Consider the following 17,569-nt stretch of genomic DNA (forward strand, 5'->3'; position numbering starts at 1 on the left):
GCAGATAGTGGAGTGCAGTTTATTACACTGGCGGGCCCAAGGCAGAGTCTCCTCTTAGCCAAGGACCCTGACCAGTTTTTCTGAAAACTTTATATACCCTAAGTGTACCTGCCCAAACCCACCTCCCCAAATTCCCTGAAACTAGTCTGAACAAAGGAAAAGAAAGATACAATCAAAGTTAACCCTTGATTCATATGCCTTAAGCCTAGTTAGTTAGCAGTGGGCAATTATCAATAGGCCTGTGGTCATACCCCAATAATCATGATAGAATGTATGATTCTATTTGGTTACACAGATAATTAGGGTATTCTTTTAGGCAACATGGAGAGTCTAGGTACAAGCCCTGGGGCTTTTCCTTCCGGGGGCCTGGATTTCCAGTTGGTATGTCATTTTCATAGATACTGGGCATATAGCTCAAAGTCCACAGTCTGGCCCAAGATGGAGTCCTGCTTTCAAGATGGAGCCTGTTCTGTCTGTTTCCTCCTTCATTCCCACCACTTGATGCTCTTAACTCACAGTATGAGCATCATTCATAGGGATATATTGCACCCTGACTCTCCGACCTCCAATTTGGGAGAATGACATCAACCTTTGGGTTACAAAGTTCATAATACATTGTAAAATAAAGGGTCCACAAAGCAGATCAAGGCAACTATAACAATGGTAAATATAGTTTTCTACCAATCACCCTTCACTCAAAATAGGACCAAAGTCCAAAAAGGAAGATTATCATCAGACATAACTTTTACCTGACCTTTCATGTCATCTAGGGTGGCTGATATATAGCCAGATAAATCAGGAATATATACACAACATTCAACTTTAATTATAGCACAGGTCCCTGTTTATACTGAAACTATGGTTAGTCTCAAGATGATACCAGCAAGTCCTTTAGCAGCAGTTGATTGTAGAGCTTCATCTCTTTTTCTTCTTTGAGATGATCTTGGTTTCACAGGGATCAGTGGGGTCCTTTTGTGTAGTCCACTCGGCGTCCTCCGGGTCTGCGTGGTATGCACTCTTCACCCTCCTGTGGTGGATCCAGGGGGTGACACCTGCAACTTTAACTGCAGTCGGGCTGGTTAGAACAACAGTCTATGGACCCTTCCAGACTGGGGCCAAGGAGTCGGGTTTCCAGTCCTTGACCACACCTGATCCCCGGGCACAAATTCGTGAATCTGTTCCCTAAGGGGAAATGGCACCCTTTCTTGTACAAACTTAGTTACCTGATTTATTACCTCACCCGGTTGTTCCATCTGCTGTGAAATCTCATCTCCCCTTACCTGAGGCAAATTTGTTGACACCTGTTTTATTATGGGAGGGGGCCTCCCAGACACAGTTTTGTATGGAGAAGAGCCATGGGACCATGGGGTCATCCTGAGTCTGAGCAGAGCCGTCAGAAACACGTCCACCCAGGAGCAGTCAGTCTTTAGGATCCACTTGGAGAGTGTCTCTTTAAGTGGCCGGTTGGTTCCTTCCACCATCCCAGAACTCTGGGGCCTATATGCTGTATGTAATTTCCACTTGATGTTTAAAGTTTTGCTTACTTGTTATACTAAATCAGCCATGAAAGCCAGGCCATTGTCAGATCCAATGCTGGTAGGAAATCCAAATCTGGGAACTATCTCCCTAAGCAGGCACCAGGCTACTTCTGATGCTCTTTCAGTCTGGGAAGGAAAAGCTTCTACTCATCCCGAGAATGTACATACTATGACCAGCAAGTAATGGTAGTGTCGGTGAGGTTTCATTTCAGTGAAGTCCACTTCCAGATGTTCAAAGGGCAGCGTGCCTTTTACCTGAATCCCTGGAAGTTTCTGTCTGTGCTGAGAGGCAGCATTGACCTGTGAGCAGGCAGTGCAGTTCTGAGATTCTGTCCTGCATAGGGAAGAGAGGTGGGGAACCAAGAACTATTTTCAAATTAGCTCTTCCAGTTTATCATGGCCTAGATGGGTCGCTTGGTGTGTTTGGCCTACCAGAGTGGGTGCCAGCTCCTCTGGTACCAATAATTTGCCTCTTGGCAATTCCCACCATCCCTTTTCAGTCTTGATGGTTCCTTCTGCTTTGGCTAGTTGGTTTTGGGCTTCAGTGTATTTTGGAGAGTCTAGTGTTAGCTCAGGTAGCTCCACCAATATGAGAGCTTTAATAGGGGCTTCACTTGTCACTCCCAAGCCCTCGGCTGCTTGTTTAGCAGTCTTATCTGCCAGTCTGTTCCCTGAGCCCAGGGGGTATCCTCTTTTTGATGTCCTCAGCAGTGTATGACTGCAACCCTTTCTGGTTCCCAGGCAGCATCTAATAGGGTCTTAATTTCTTCCTTATGTTTAATATCTTTTTCACTAGCTGTCAAAGGCCTCTCTCCTGATACAGAACCCTGTAGTGTGGCCAAAGAATACTGGAGTCTGCATAAATGTTTGTCTTACCTTTTGAGAGCTGGAGGGCCTGGATTAGAGCATATAGTTCGGCCTGTTGAGTGGACTAGTGTGAGGGCAGAGAGCTAGCCTCAACGATGGTTTCTTCCATGACCACTGCGTATCCCGACAGTCGTTGTCCTTGTTTCACCCAGCTGGTGCCACTGGTGTACAGGACCCAATCTGGGGCCGGGATTGGCTGGTCTCTCAAGTCAGGTCTGCTGGCATATTTCCTTGCAATCATGTGAGGGCCCACCTTCTCCCACAAGAAAGAGAGTGGCCAGATTCAGGGCCTGACAAGGCTCAGTAGTAACATGGGGGTTCTCAGTACCATATGTACTTCTGTTATTTCCACTCAATGACACTTAAATTGCCATTCTGCATCCTTCCTCATTGGGGTGAGAAGAGCCTTACCTGCCAGATCCCAGAGGGAGAAGGGGGATCGGCGTGTCATCACCTGCCGGTCAGCACAGCTGAACCAGAACACCACATGATCCAAGACTGTTTCTCCTTTAAGTTAAAGTCCATTCTGCCTTGGTGGGCTTGATCAGGTGCGGATGAAAATACAGATGGGTTAAATATCCTATGTCCCAGGCCATCTCAGGAAAAGCCAATTCGTACTCACTTATGTATCCCCCTCCTTCTAGCCTGACAATTCCAAGGGGGTCAAGAATTTCATAGCAGATGGGACATCTCCTTGGGGAGGGCAGAATACGAGCACACAAAAACCAAGTTTCTTCTAAAAATCTCCTGGCAATTGCTTGGTAATAATTTTCCCCAAGACGGCGTGGATACCACCTCCTAAATGACCTTTACAAATTTCCTCCCTAAGCCCTAACACGCTCGTCAACGTGTGTACCAAGCAGTTGTTGTCACCTGCCTATTCCAGACTCCTGTGGGTCTGTGCCCCTTCTAATTCCTCCCAGAGGGGAGATCAGGCCCCCTCTTCCACCCTACCGGGTGGGTTCCTCCTCACCTGAGCGCTCATTTCCCCTGCTGCCATCCACTACCTGCTAACATGAAAGGTCTGGACATTGAGAAGCAAAATCCTTCCAGAAGAGCAAGGCACCGTCCCCCCTCTAAAAGATTCGAGCCACAAGTCCTCGGAGTAGTTAGTCCCAAATGGGACTTGCCTTCTCAAAGTGAGGAGTTTCCTGGCCCATGCACCAAATGTTGTAGCCACACGTTCCGGGAAACAAACTCACTCAGAAGGACAATGCAGATAGTGGAGTGCAGTTTATTACACTGGCGGGCCCAAGGCAGAGTCTCCTCTTAGCCAAGGACCCTGACCAGTTTTTCTGAAAACCTTATATACCCTAAGTGTACCTGCCCAAACCCACCTCCCCAAATTCCCTGAAACTAGTCTGAACAAAGGAAAAGAAAGATATAATCAAAATTAACCTGTGACTCATATGCCTTAAGCCTAGTTAGTTAGCAGTGGGCAATTATCAATAGGCCTGTGGTCATACCCCAATAAGCATAATAGAATGTATGATTCTATTTGGTTACACAGATAATTAGGGTATTCTTTTAGGCAACCGTGTCTAGGTACGAGCCCTGGGGCTCTTCCTTCCGGGGGCCTGGTTTTCCACTTGGTATGTTGTTTCCATAGATACTGGGCATAGGGCTCAGAGTCCACAGTCTGGCCCAAGATGGAGTCCTGCTTTCAAGATGGAGCCTGTTCTGTCTGTTTCCTCCTTCAGCCCCAATAGCACTTGACACCCCAGAGTCCCAGGAAGTGCCCACCTCTCAAGAAAAAGGGATCTCAGAAATGAGACAGTTGGTGACAGCTACCCTGATGAGAGTGACCCAGCTCATCAGTTCTGTGTCCCCATGGGCTACACGGGGACTCAGGAGGGATCTGGGCCCTGTCCTAGGCTGGGACTGGGAGCTGGGGAGGTGACCTAGGCCTCTGGTGGAGCTTCCAGTGGGGAGGGAATCTCCCCTCAAAGGGGCCTCTCCCCCCAGAGCAGATCCTGAGAACTTCCTCTGAGGAAGGCCCCCTGCTAGGGGCTGCTTACAGCTGGACCTGGGAAAGGGAAGATGGTCCCTCCCACCACCCCTCCCACCGAGGCATGGGAGGGGCAAGCTCTCTGTCCTCACAGGCAGCCAGCTGTTTCCAGCTGTGTGGCCTGCACATATGTGTGTGTGTGTACATTTGTATGCACGTGTGCCTGCAACCTCAGGTGTACCAACCAGTACTCAACAATTCTGGTTGAAACTCCAGCTGGTGGCCTGTGGTTCCTGCCGCCCTTGTATCCCAGGACTCAGCCTGGGGAGGGGACCCTGCAGATGCTCTGCCAATGGGATGGTAACCGGCAACCTTGGCTTGTGTCCCAGAGTTCTGGGAACAGGGCTATATACCTCTGCTTTCATGTGGGTCCCATCTCCTGCCTGCTGCCCCAGTGTCCAGCTATGCTCCCCTCCTACCATCCCATCCCCAGCAGAGAGCTGGGCCCCTCCTCCTGTGGGCTCTGCCTCTAGGTTTCTCAATGCCAGAGATAGAAGGGCTGCATTGGACAGGAAGAGTCCCTGGGGTCACTTGGGTTCCCTGTCCCCTCACACACCTGCTGGACCCTGTGTCTGGCTCAGTTAGGGAGCAGGGCAGGTCAGGAGAGGCGGGTCTGCCTTTGGTGTGAGGTGGGTCTGAAGCTCCCTGCCTCTGCCCTTAGCAGCTGCCTTTGCACTGCCCCCTCTGCATACCAGGCCCAGAAGCAGGCAGCCTGCTGTGGCTCCCTGAGGCACCTGTCTCTGGCAACAGGTACATGATTTCTGTGTACATTGGGGAGAAATAAAAGCACATCTGGGCCAGATTATGGACTGTCCTGACCCACGAGTGGGGAAAGGATGTGTGTCCACCTCTGTTCCTGGAGAGGGGGCAGTGAGGCTTGCTAGAGTCCACTTGTGAATCCATCCATCAGTTCCTTCCTCACCCACCTGTCTGCTCAGGGCCTAGCAGCAGACCCTCACAGGACCACTGGAAAGGGCTTCTGCAGCTCCCCATGGAGCTCTCCTCTGTCTGGTCAGTCTTTCTGCCCCTTTGTTCCCAGCTTCTCTTAGTTCCAATAGGTGTCTGTCTGCCACTCCTCTTCATCTTGACATCCTCAATACCTCCAAGAAGCACCACCCCCCAACTCAGACCTTTGTGCTGGACTGTGCATCTCTCTTGGCCTGCCTGTGGCCCTCAGCAGGAACACAGGGTCTCCTGACTCACCGGCACTGACCACACCTGGGTGCCACCCTGGCTCCTCTAGCTTTCTGTTTCCTCCTAGACATGGGCAGGACCTGGCTGAAAGAGGTGGATTTGGGGCTGTCCTAGAGGGGAGGGACAGAAGGCATGGATCAGCTAGCTCCACCCCATCCCCTACCTCAGGGATCCCCAACCCCGGGGCCATGGACCACTACTGGTCGGCGGTCTGTTAGGATCCAGACCACACAGCAGGAGGTGAGGGGCTGGAGGGCTGGTGAACAAGTGAAACTTCATCTATGTTTACAGCTGCTCCCCACTTTGGCATTACCAGCTGATTTCTGCCTCCTGTGAGATCAGTGGTGGCATAATAAATGTAATGCGTTTGATTCATCCCCAAACCTCTCCCCAGCCAACTCCCAGTTCGTGGAAAAACTTCCACGAAACTGGTCCCTGGTACCAAAAAGGTTGGGGACAGCTGCCCACCTTTTTTCCAGTTGTCTACTGCCCCCTCCTCTGTTCGGCTTGCGCCCCCTGGTGGCTGAAGCCTGTCTTGGCAGGCGTCCCGGCCCTGGGCTCCCCAGGCCCGCTGGTCTGGCCTTGGCCCTTGCTTCCCTGAGGCCTCAACAGGCTGGCTTCTCCTGGTCTCGTGCAGTCTCCTGAGCTTGTTTTTACTGGGCCTCTGTAGTTGGCTCTGTCTGGATGTGCAGACCCCTCGACCCCATCCTTCGGGTCTCTGTACAGATATCCCCCACGTAGATGCTGCGATCTAGGGCAATCTCTGCTACAGGGTAACCTCCCAGGGGCAGAGAGCTGACCCGACTCGGCACCTGCCTCCTGCACTGAGCCCACTCCCGGAGGAGCTTGGCCGGGCCCGGGCAGGATGAATGCTGAGTGATGGAGGAGGAGAGGTGCCGGGGTCAGCGGCCACTGCCCTGCGAGCCAGCCCCACCTCTTCCATAAGCTCTCCACTTAATGCCACCTCCCGACAGCGCGGGCTAACCGGCAGTGTGGGCCCTGCCCGGGGGCTGGTGGGTGGGCACACAGCCCGCGGAATCAAACGTGGGCGCCTCCCTGCCTTAGCCTCACCTGAGGGGGCGATCGGGCCGGGCTGGACGCCGCCTCCTTCCCAGCGGCTGGCCCCAGTCCAGCAGCGACGTCCCGCTGTGAAACGCCCATTGTCTGCTGAGGCCGAGGGGGAGGGGATGGCCCTGAGACCCGATACTAGGAGGCTGGGGAAGGGGGCCGCGCTGCCCCGTCCTCTTCCCCTCCCCCGCCAGGGCGCCCAGACACCTGAGGCTGGAGGCCGCCTGGCACTCGACTGTTCGATACACTTTACACACTAGCGGGGTACCCTCGAGGGCCCAGGGGTGGAGACTGGCGAGGTACCCCCCCCCCCCCAGCAAAGGTGTGTGCGCATGCGTGGAGTATGCCTGCCGCCGGGAGGGCGGTGCCGCCCCACCCCCACCCCATCCTTTTGGAGCGCGCCGGCCCCTCCCCTACGGAGTGAAAGGGATCAGAGGGAGGCCAGTAGGTAGCACTTTCTATTCTCTCTGGACTTCTTTCCCCATCTTCCTCCCAGGGCCAGGGAACGTCTGGAGGGGCCCAACTACACGCGTGTATGTGGGGGCACACCTGATGTGTGCTGTGTGGATGAGGGGCAATTTTTGCATTGCATGAAGGTGTGCAGTGTGTATGCACGCAGGTGTGTATGTGACTGCACAGTGCCTGTGCAGACTTGAGTGAGTGGTTGTAATATGTCCGCAAAGGGGAGACCTGGAACACGGAGTGTGTGTGTACACGTGTGAGCAGTAGCATGTTGCTGTGTTTAAGCCTAGAGGGGATCTGATTCTTGGCTTGGTTCATCCTCTCTTCCTGGGACCTGAGCCTGCGTGGGCTGGTCAAGGCTGAATGACTTTGAGTCTGGAGATCCCAAAATAGCCGGAGTAGCCTGAGCCCTCCTCCCCCTCGACTGGATCTGAGGCCTCAATGGCCCTTTGTCTCTCTGAAGGCATCCAACCCCTGTGGGGGCTCAGACTGGAGCTGAAAGGGACCAGGCTGCATGCGGTTGCCTTTACCCAAGGCCAGGCTGGACAAGGCACCCAGCACCACCACAATGGGAGCATCTAAGGCCAGCCCGTTTGTGGGCAGATTCCAGGATCTCTGCCTGGGGGAGGCCTCCCCCTGATCCCAGGCCTTACCCCTCCCACACTCTGGTTCCCTCCCATGGCCCACCCATGATGCTCCACAGCTGCAGTGGCAGCAGCAAACAGGGCTCCTGTGCGGGCATGTGTCCAGTGGGCAAGTCCGTGGTTTAACTCCTAGCACTGCCTGTAGACCCCTCCCCAAATCAAGGGATCGGATGCAGTCCTAGGGGGGCTGCAGTGAAAAGTAAACGGGAAATGTCACTGCCTGGACTCACCACACCATGTTCTGGGCTCTGGGCCAAGCCCTGCCTGGAGGAGATAAAAAGTCAGACCCTGCCCTGGGTGCTCCCAGTCTGGGGCACCGCCAGTATCAGTGTGGTGTGGGCAGTGCCAGGGCGAGGTGAGAGGGTGGGAGGCTCCCCTGAGGAGAGAGTGAGGACAGCCAGGGGCAGGGTCTCCAAGTAGCCTGACTGATTGCTGCTCTGGGTCCATTGTCACACTTTGTGTATTGGCTTTTCCTGCAACTTTCGGTAGAACCTTAGGTTCCAGGGCTTCTCTGCCGTGGGTAATGGGGGACCCGGACAGTGTGGATTGATCCCGCTGGGATTTGGCAGCAGTGTGCCGGGCCGTGGGACGGAAAGGGGTCCAAGGGGATAAACCTGACAGAACTGAGCTGGATGGCCTGTGGTTGTCCCAGCCGAGGAAGGTTGGGAGCTATGAAGAGCCCACCTGACGAGGAGGGAGTGAGCGGAGTGTGTGTGGGAGAACTCCCGGGACGTGTTCGTGAGGCAGCTGGACACGTGGTGGGGAGGACGCGAGTGCCAGGGGGTTTGCGCGCCCTGGCCCGTTGTGACGTCACGGTCCCGACTTTCCCGGACGGCCTCTGGGGGGCGCTCCGGGCCCGCGGACCTGGCTTAGAGCCCCAAGAGTATTTGCATAACGCTTATTTACATGGGACTCATTTGCATAATCCTCTCCCGGTGCGGACCGAGTTGGGAGTCCGGAGATAATTTGAGGTGCTGATGTCAGTTCCTAGGGAGAGGTGGCCCACCCTCTGAATTGAACCCAGCCCACTTCCCACCTGTGTATATGTACTTGGAGATGCTATCCCCACAGTACCAGGGTGGGGTCAGCAAAAGCAGAGACATTGATAAGCACACGCTGTGACACGCAGCCTGCAGCCCAGAACCGGGTCCTTGGTGCAGGCCCAGCCCCGCTGCGGGGACTCAGACAGACACTGCCGCGCCGTCGCTCACACGCACAAGACAGCCCAACCGGTTGGGAGCGGGAGGGAACCCGTCCCTGTCCCGCCCCACTCTCGCCCACCTACTCTCCCTCTCTCTGCAGCCCCCCACCCCACCCCCACACCTGCGTCTCCAGCTCCAGCCTCCGCTCCCCTTCATCTCCCACCCCGACCCCGGCCTCCCAGCCCGACCCTGCACCCTCCCCAGTCTCAGCGCCCCACCTCTGCGCCCTCCCCGGACCCTGCTCCCTTCCAGCCCCGGTCCCCACAGCCACCCCCCAGCACCCCCAGCCCATGCGCTCCCTTTTGTGCCGCCGCCTTCCAGTCCTCATCCGCCCCATCCTTCTTGCGGCGCAAGCCACGACTCCCCGCGGACGCTGGGGTCCCCGGAGGCGTCTTCCTTTGTTTCTGCTCCCCGCCCTCGCTCAGCGGCGCCCCTCGCCCCTCACTCACCACCTCAGTCCCGGCCTGGGCGCGGGGAGCGGGCGCGGCCCTCGGCAGCCTGCTCTTTCTTCTCTCCGGACGCGCGCTCGCTCCTCCCGCTCGCTGCCGTCGCCGCTCCCGCCTCTGCCGGGGACTGAGCAGCTGGGACCCGCCGCCCCGCGCCCAGCTGAGTCCTGGGCGAAGGGCCGCTCACCGCCAGTCCCCCTCGGACCAGCCTCTCCCAGGCTGCCGGGCGGGCAGGATCCGGGGCTGTGGGACTACCAACGCTGGCTCCGGGAAGGCTGAGCACAGCTGGAGCCCGGCCGGGAGCTGCCGGAGCCTCTGGCCCAGGCCCTGACCGGTGTGGACAGCAGGGGTGGCTCTGGCCCTTGGTTGTTCCTCCGCCTCCCTCCGAGTCCAATTTTGGGATTTCTGCTCCAGGAGAATTCTGCACACCCATTATGAGCCTCAAGGGCTGTGGAGGGGGCCCGGTGCTTCCCACTGCCTGGCTGTGACAGGAGCTGAGCTTTGAGAATAGAGCGGCTGTCAACTGCCCCAGGGGTCCAAGAATGGAGAGTGTGGCACGGAAGAGGCCCAAGGGCGCCCCGTGAGAACCCCCACACTGCAAGAGTGGGGGCTGAGGAGCCTGGGTCATGCCTCCACTGCTGCTGGAGCGGGACCGCCGGCAGCGGCGCGGGGTCTCCGTCCTGGTGCGGTATTTCATGATCCCCTGTAACGTCTGCTTGATCCTCCTGGCCACGGCCACGCTTGGCTTCGCGGTGCTACTCTTCCTCAACAACTGTATGTGTCTGCGGGTGTGACTGCCTCTTGGACCCAAGTGACCCTGCCTCTGCTGGCTGAGGTCCCCTGCCTCAGCCAAAAAATTAGGGGACAGGCAGGGTTACAGAGAGGCCATCAGCTGCATCTTCTTGGAACACCATGGGTTGTTCTCTGAATGCCTGAGTCCCCAAAAGCCTGTCCATGGGCTGGGGGGACGGGTGGGAGGATGGTGGCCAGCTCTCATCCTGAGCTGCATTGACAACTTTCTTGGGGATCTGGGGAGTTGGGGCAGCTGGTTGCATTGGGAATAGGGGCTTTGGAAGGGCTTGGGGCTCATCTAAGGAATAGGTGGTGCCTACACCCCTGCCACTGGGCCTTCCTGACAGGTGTCAGGTCAGGATGGTATACAGCTGGAGGGGCAGAGAAGAGCCAAGGCCTCTGTCTTTGTCTACTGCTAGGCCTTGGCCAGTCTTCATGGCTCTGAGTAGAGCCAGTGGAGGGATGTGTGCAGGCAAAGGTGACAACCTCCAGGTTGGACAGGCTATGGAAGGACTGGCTCAGGGGGAGCTAACTTGAGATTTGTTTTTTTTTTCCAGACAAACCTGGGACCCACTTCACACCAGTGCCCCCAACACCTCCAGATGGTGAGTAGGGGTTCACCTAGTGACAGACTGAGCTTGGAACTCTGTGCCTGGATGGGCAGTGGCACTCTCGGGGGTGGGGGGAGGTCAGGAGCCATTCTTGGGGTGTGCACATCAGACGTGTTAGGAGTATCTGGAGCAGGAGGAGCCTGGAGGAGGAAACCTGAGGAGTCCATAGTAGTGGACAACAAAAGGAATGTGGAGTCTGGAATCCCTGGGCCTGGCTGCATCTTGGCCTCAAAGTTGGGACTGGAGCCCCCAGGTTGTGAGACAAGATGTGTGCAGAGGGGTTGGGGGCTGCGGACTCAGGGGCACAGGGGGAGGGTCTCAGCAGGACCAGTGACAGCTGTCTGAGGAGAGATGGGGCGGGGGGGGGCTGTCCCTGGACTGAGCAGGCTGGGTCTGGCCTTTTTGCCCTGCTTTGTGGGCTGGGTCCCAGCCCCCTGGGTGCCTCCTGCTGTGCAGGCTGCTGTAATTAAGCTAATGTGAGAGCAGAGGAGAGGATGCTGTCAGTGCTGCAGGAGGGCAGGAGTGGGTGGGGTCCTCTTGGGAGACAGGGCGTTCCCAAGTTTGCTTTCAGTGCCTGGGAACCCTGCTGGGCAGGCACCTGCCCTGGTCCACCGAAGTACACACACAGAGGGCCATCCATAATGGGATGAGCCATGGCAGGGGGCAGGGCTGTACTGGACAGGGAGTTTGGGCCCAGGACTATCTCCCATAGTCTGTGGGCAAGAGGCCTGGAGCTGGTTGGATTTAAACACCTTCTGTCCCAATATCCTCAGTCTCCTCTCCTCAAGCCCCAAGACCTGCCATGTCTCACCTGCCATGTCTCTTTGTTTTCACACACGCACTGCCCCTCCCCACAGCCTTCTACGTGGGCCCCACACCTACCTTCTGAACTCATTCTGAACTCATCACACGTTTAGGGACAGCTCCCCTCCCCCCACCCCCATGACCATCGTCATTCCTCCTAGGCACACACACTGCACATTCTTGGCCACAGGCAGGGCTCAGGGCATCAGCTCCATCCTCCAACCTACCCAAGTGTGGGGAGAGAGTTAAATATACCCGCTCTAACCAGAGGCTATAAAAAGCCACTGCCGCCTCCAGCATTGCATGTTGTGAGGGGGGCCTTGGGCAAGCAAGGAGTGAGGCTCCTGCAGGAGGCCAAGCCCCAGCGGTGACTCTTAAGGGCTACGCTGCCTGCAGGTCTCTGGGCGCTCCACCTGCCCTAAGAAGGGGCAGTTTACATGTTGAGGATCAAAGTGTTGGAGAATGAGGAACCTAGTGGTCATACAGAAGCAAATGTCCTTGGCCCAGAGGTTGGGACCCTGAGTGATGTCTGGCTGAACCAGGGTGACCAGAGGGAGAGAGAGGCTTGAGCCCAAGGGCACAGACAGAGCAGTTGAGAAGGGAGCCTGTGGTACAGTGAGGTGACCAGGTCCTCAGCCATGGGGGCAGGACCCTGGGAAGGTCTAGTTGAAGCCAAATAAAGCAGCCAGCCAGCCAGAGGAGGTGCCCGTGGATTTGGCCTGGGGATCCCCAGGGCCTTGGGCAAGAGAGGGCTGAAGGTAAAAGGAAGTGCTAAGGGGAGAGGAGATGGTTGAGATGGAAAGTGAAAAGAGAGGTCAGAGTGGACACAGTATTGAGCCTGGACAGAGGAGTGGCCGACGTGCTGGCAGCTCTTACAGCTGTGGTCCTCAGTGGGTTGACCCCTACACAGTGACATCCTGGGCCTCTGCGAGCCTTCACAGGTATTGGCCTATTTAGCCTCACAACAACCCGGGGAGGGGGTAGGTTCTATTGTCTCCATCCCTGGAGATCCTGAGGTTTGGCCAGGTGATAACTTGCTCGCAGTCACATGGCTGGTGAATCCTGGTTCCAAGATCCAATGAAGGGATCTGGGTGGTTGCCCATTAGAGGTAGGATTAGGACAGGGGTGTTGCAGGGACTTCAGGCTGGGATATCCATGCTGACCCCACCCTTGCCTCCAGCCCCTGTTCACTCAGCCTGTGTAGGGTGGGGGCAGGGACTCCCAGACAGATACACAGGAGCCCAGGTAGGCTGTTGCTGTGGTGACAGCTTCAGCTCCCTATGTGGCTCCACCCTCCTTGGAATTGAGGGTACTTCCTTTTGCCCCACTTCCTGAGCCCCCTGGGAAGTGATGAGGGGATGCACCCCTGCTCTCCATAACTTATTAATGATAACTGGACCCAATTAAACATTTATTAGATCCAGACAGCTGCAACCGGTAATGGGCCTACCCTGCCCGCAGGGTGTCATCCTCAGCAGGGGTCCTGAGGATTTCACCTGCCCCTGCCCTGACACTATGCTCAGGAGGGATTGTCCTGACAGCTTTGCAGCTCAGTGAGAGGATGTGCACTGGCAACACTACAAAGTCAGAATTAAAATGTTTAAAGAGGGGATTTCCAGGTGGTCCAGTAGTTAAGACTCTGAACTCCCAAAGCAGGTGGCATGGGTTTGATCCCTGGTTAGGGAACTAAGATCCTGCATCCTGCACAGTCAAAAAAAAAGTGATAAAATGTTTACAGAAGAGAACGGGTCTGCAAAGCCCTGTGTACGCTTGGGTCCCTGAGGAGGTCATGCTGAGTGTGATGTGGGGCGGCAGGACCTGAGGTGGGGGCTCAGGAGGACAGGTGGGGAAGGATGAGGTGGGTGGGTATGAGGGGCCCCAGGGAAAGATTGCAGCTAGGAGGCCTAGGAGGGTGGGTGGGCCAGGAGCCACAGCAGAGCATGCCCCTGGGGAATGCTGGCTGGGGGGCATGGAAGATGGGGAAGTGGGCAGAGAAGGGCTCAAGTGGGGACAGGCCTGAGGAGAGGGGAGGTCTCCCAAGAAGCAGGAGGAGGAAGGAGTGAGAAGAGTTGAGGAGCCCTGGAGCAGGCAGGGCACTGTGTCCTGGGCCAGGGTGGAGCATGCCACTGACCTCAGATACCCCCACCCCCTGTCCTACAGCTGTGTGACCTCAGGCCTGACTCTGAAAGGCAGGGGAGGTGGTCCCTGGGGAAGTGACAGGGGCCAGGTGTGGGGGTGGTCACTGGAGCAGCTCCCAGGGATGGGGTGGGGAGAGCTAGGCTCTAAGGAGTAGGTCAGTCAGATGAGGGGCTTCAATTCTGATGAGAAGGTGCTGATTCCCTGTGACAGAGTTGGCCTGGGGGCTGTCTGCTCTCTGCGTGGGGACTGGGTCGGGAGCAGATGTGATGCCCTTCCACAGCTGAGCAGAGAAGGCTCTGGTGGGGGAGCTCTGTGGGGTGGGGTAGGGGGGATTGTTGAGAAGGGGAGGCTTGAGGCCCTGGCCATGATGGGCACACCGGGGTTCCTGAGAGCACCAGCACGAACATGGGTGGGCACCCATATGCAAGGTCTGGGCAGGTGTGTAGACATTGGTCCGTGTGCGTGATGACCAGAGGCCTGGAGGTGGCAGAGGCCGGGCCCTGACCCACCCCATTGCATCTTCCACCCCACACGCAGCGTGCCGAGGAATGCTGTGTGGCTTCGGCGCCGTCTGCGAGCCCAGCGCAGAGGAGCCGGGCCGAGCCTCCTGCGTGTGCAAGAAGAGCGCCTGCCCCAGCGTGGTGGCGCCCGTGTGCGGCTCGGATGCCTCCACCTACAGCAACGAGTGCGAGCTGCAGCGGGCGCAGTGCAGCCAGCAGAGGCGCATCCGCCTGCTGCGCCGCGGGCCCTGCGGTGAGTGGGCGGGGCCCTGCAGTGAGGGAATATGGGGGCGGGTCCCGCGGTGAGGGGAATACGGGGGGCGGGGCCTGTGGGGATGGGGTTGCGAAGGGCTGGGCGGGGGCGGGGCCTATGGGGGTGGGGATGGGCCCTACGGTGAAGGGGGTTGGGAAGGGCTGGGCGGGGCCTGTGATGAGCGGGTATGCGGAGGGCCGCTGGCCAATGTAAGGAGGGCCGTTGGCCCACCTTGCTCTGCCCACAGGGACCCGGGACCCCTGCTCCAATGTCACCTGCAGCTTTGGCAGCACCTGTGTGCCCTCTGCGGATGGACTGACAGCCACGTGCCTGTGCCCTGCCACGTGCCTGGGGGCCCCTAAAGGCCCTGTGTGCGGCAGTGACGGCAGTGACTACCCCAGCGAGTGCCAGCTCTTGCAGCAAGCCTGTGCCCACCAAGAGAACGTCTTCAAGAAGTTCGACGGTCCTTGCGGTGAGCACTGCCCTGCACGTGTAGCCCGACCTCCCTCAGGGTATACACTCAACCGGCAGTGCCCTGACCTCTGTCTTCCTGCCCCCAGACCCCTGCCAGGGCTCCCTCAGTGACCTGAGCCGTATCTGCCGTGTGAACCCGCGCACGCGGCGGCCGGAGATGCTCCTGCGACCAGAGAGCTGCCCTCCGCGTAGGACACCTGTGTGTGGGGACGATGGGATTACCTACGATAATGACTGCATCATGGGCCGAACAGGGGCTGCTCGAGGCCTCCTCCTCCAGAAAGTGCGCTCTGGCCAGTGCCAGCCTCGAGGTGGGCGGCTCCTGGGGGAGGGCCCCTTCCTGGGACTCTGCATGACCCAGGGCCCTGCTCGTCCCCACCTTCCCCTCAGGTCCCCTGGGTCCCCAGTCTTCACCCCGTGTGCCCATGGAGCCCCCTACCCATCCCAGGGAGGTCTCGTATGGTTCTCTTACTCTTCTGATCTCCCTGCCCCAGACCAGTGCCTGGAACCATGCAGATTCAATGCTGTCTGCCTGTCCCGCCGAGGCCGCCCCCACTGTTCCTGCGACCGCGTCGTCTGTGACGGGGCCTACAGACCCGTGTGTGCCCATGATGGGCACACGTATGACAATGACTGCTGGCGCCAGCAGGCCGAGTGTCAGCAGCAGCGTAGCATCCCTGCGAAGCACCAGGGCCTGTGTGGTGAGCATGCGGGCGGGCTCCATGCCGGGAGCAGGCTGGTCCGTTGGTCCACGCTGCCTGTCATCACATGCCATCTCCATGCTGAATCATGCTCCTCCTGGGCTTGTGGGCGAGGGCTGGTCACTCTGAAGAGGGCTGGCAGGGTTTTTGTCTGTTGGTGGACTCTGGGGGGTGGGATTTGTCAGGAAGTTGGCTGCAGCACCTGGGGGGATGTTGGGTCCAAGGCTGGTGTCTGTGGGCGGGCTCCTTGGTACCTGCCTGGCAGCTCTCAGGTCTTCTGGGTCCCACGCTCTTGGGACACACAGCCACCTTAGAGGCAGAGTCTCAGCGGAGCTTCAATGGGCCAGGAACGGGCAGAGACCGCGTGTCCTGCGTGCACTGGGGCTCTGCCCACCTCTCACTCTGTCCCCGTCAGTTGGTCTGTCCATCTTCTTTCTGGTCTCTCTCTCTGCGTCTGTATCCTCTCCTCTGCCCTGCCTTCCCTCTTGGCTCCACCTCTTGTGTCTTCCAGCCTGACCTGCTGGCAGGATGAGGTACCGCGCCTGCCGCCAGGAGCCCACAGCCCGAGGTCTGCCCCCCGCGCGGCAGGGGGGGGGTGGCTTGCTGCTGCCTGGCCTTGTGGTCCTCAGAGCAAGTGGACAGACACCTCCTCCCCCGTGTGGCCCTGGGTGTGGCTCTGGGTTGCAGACTCCTCCACCCACAGAGAGACTCCCCCCTGCACATGCATGGGTCCCAGGGCTGTGTCAAGGGTCAGTGGCCTAAGCAGGCTGGTAAACCTGGCCCTCCATTACCCCACTGAGGTCAGTCAAGAAATTCCTGTGCTAGAGGGCAGCCCCATCCCACACTCGTACAGGGGCCCAGGGCCGTTTGGGTCTGTGTCCCTGTCCATGTCTCTCCTGTGTCTGTCCCTTTCTCTGCTGTGTCCTGTGCATCTGGTCCTTCTCCTGGTCCACTCTTCCTCCACCATCCCCACCCTGGGTGGGGGTCTGCTGCGTGGGGCTAGGGGCTTTGTGCATTGCCTAGGAGAGCAGGTGGAGACCTTGCTGAGTGCCCATGTTCTCCCCAGACCAGCCCCCATCCCCATGCCGCGGGGTGCAGTGTCCATTTGGGGCGACATGTGCTGTGAAGAATGGGGAAGCTGAGTGTGCGTGTCAGCAGGCGTGTTCAGGCATCTATGACCCTGTGTGTGGCAGTGATGGCATCACATATGGCAGTGCGTGCGAACTGGAAGCTACAGCCTGTGCCGTTGGGCGGGAGATCCGAGTGGCTCGCCGAGGACCCTGTGGTCAGTGGTGGATAAGTGGGCCTGGTTGTGGGGAGGTCATCCCTGTCACCATGGTGATGGAGTCTTCTCCCCAGACCGCTGTGGGCAGTGCCGCTTTGGAGCCCTGTGTGAAGCTGAGACCGGGCGTTGTGTGTGCCCCTCTGAATGCGTGGCCTCAGTCCAGCCTGTGTGTGGCTCTGACGGGCACACGTATGCCAGTGAATGTGAACTACATGTCCATGCCTGCACACGCCAGATCAGTCTGCATGTGGCCTCGGCTGGTCCCTGCCGTGAGTGGAGCTGGGTACACCTGGTGGGTATGGTCCCGTGCCTCTTTTACCCGGTGTCCACTGACCCCCTTCTGGCTTCACCTTCTCTAGAGACCTGTGGAGACACAGTGTGCGCCTTTGGGGCTGTGTGCTCGGCGGGGCGGTGTGTATGTCCCCGATGTGAGCGCCCTCCGCCTGGCCCCGTGTGTGGCAGCGATGGCGTGACATACGGCAGTTCATGTGAGCTCCGTGAGGCTGCCTGTCAGCAGCAGACACAGATTGAGGAGGCCCGGGCCGGGCCGTGTGAGCAGGGTATGCTGGTGGGCAGCTGG

At 57.9% G+C, this 17,569-nt stretch overlaps 1 protein-coding gene and 1 long non-coding RNA gene across 14 annotated transcripts in view; one reads left to right on the plus strand and one right to left on the minus strand.

Annotated features, from left to right (window-relative positions):
• AGRN (agrin) overlaps positions 1 to 17,569 on the plus strand; it is a 36,619-nt gene that overhangs the window by 7,617 nt on the left and 11,433 nt on the right. For 9 of the 12 annotated variants that reach the window (XM_070474102.1, XM_070474104.1, XM_070474098.1 and 6 more), the window contains exons 3-10: positions 10,779 to 10,826; positions 14,314 to 14,529; positions 14,777 to 15,001; positions 15,090 to 15,314; positions 15,498 to 15,704; positions 16,771 to 16,989; positions 17,064 to 17,258; positions 17,349 to 17,549. In XM_070474102.1, the coding sequence (XP_070330203.1) occupies positions 10,779 to 10,826; positions 14,314 to 14,529; positions 14,777 to 15,001; positions 15,090 to 15,314; positions 15,498 to 15,704; positions 16,771 to 16,989; positions 17,064 to 17,258; positions 17,349 to 17,549 (1,536 nt within the window). Of the gene's footprint in view, positions 1 to 10,044; positions 10,204 to 10,778; positions 10,827 to 14,313; positions 14,530 to 14,776; positions 15,002 to 15,089; positions 15,315 to 15,497; positions 15,705 to 16,770; positions 16,990 to 17,063; positions 17,259 to 17,348; positions 17,550 to 17,569 lie in introns of those variants that run through there. The other 3 variants (XM_070474103.1, XM_070474105.1, XM_070474106.1) reach the window with 1 other exon arrangement.
• Positions 4 to 9,522, minus strand: LOC139037465 (uncharacterized). Of its 2 annotated transcripts, XR_011490309.1 has the most exons (3): positions 9,433 to 9,522; positions 2,415 to 2,944; positions 4 to 1,872 (listed from the first exon to the last, which is right to left on the minus strand). It is a non-coding gene; the product is annotated as an uncharacterized lncRNA (long non-coding RNA). The 2 variants fall into 2 exon arrangements; XR_011490308.1 differs by having other exon boundaries at positions 4 to 2,944.

Source organism: Odocoileus virginianus, chromosome 11 (genome assembly GCF_023699985.2).
Source record: "Odocoileus virginianus isolate 20LAN1187 ecotype Illinois chromosome 11, Ovbor_1.2, whole genome shotgun sequence".
Classification (NCBI taxonomy): domain Eukaryota; kingdom Metazoa; phylum Chordata; class Mammalia; order Artiodactyla; family Cervidae; genus Odocoileus; species Odocoileus virginianus.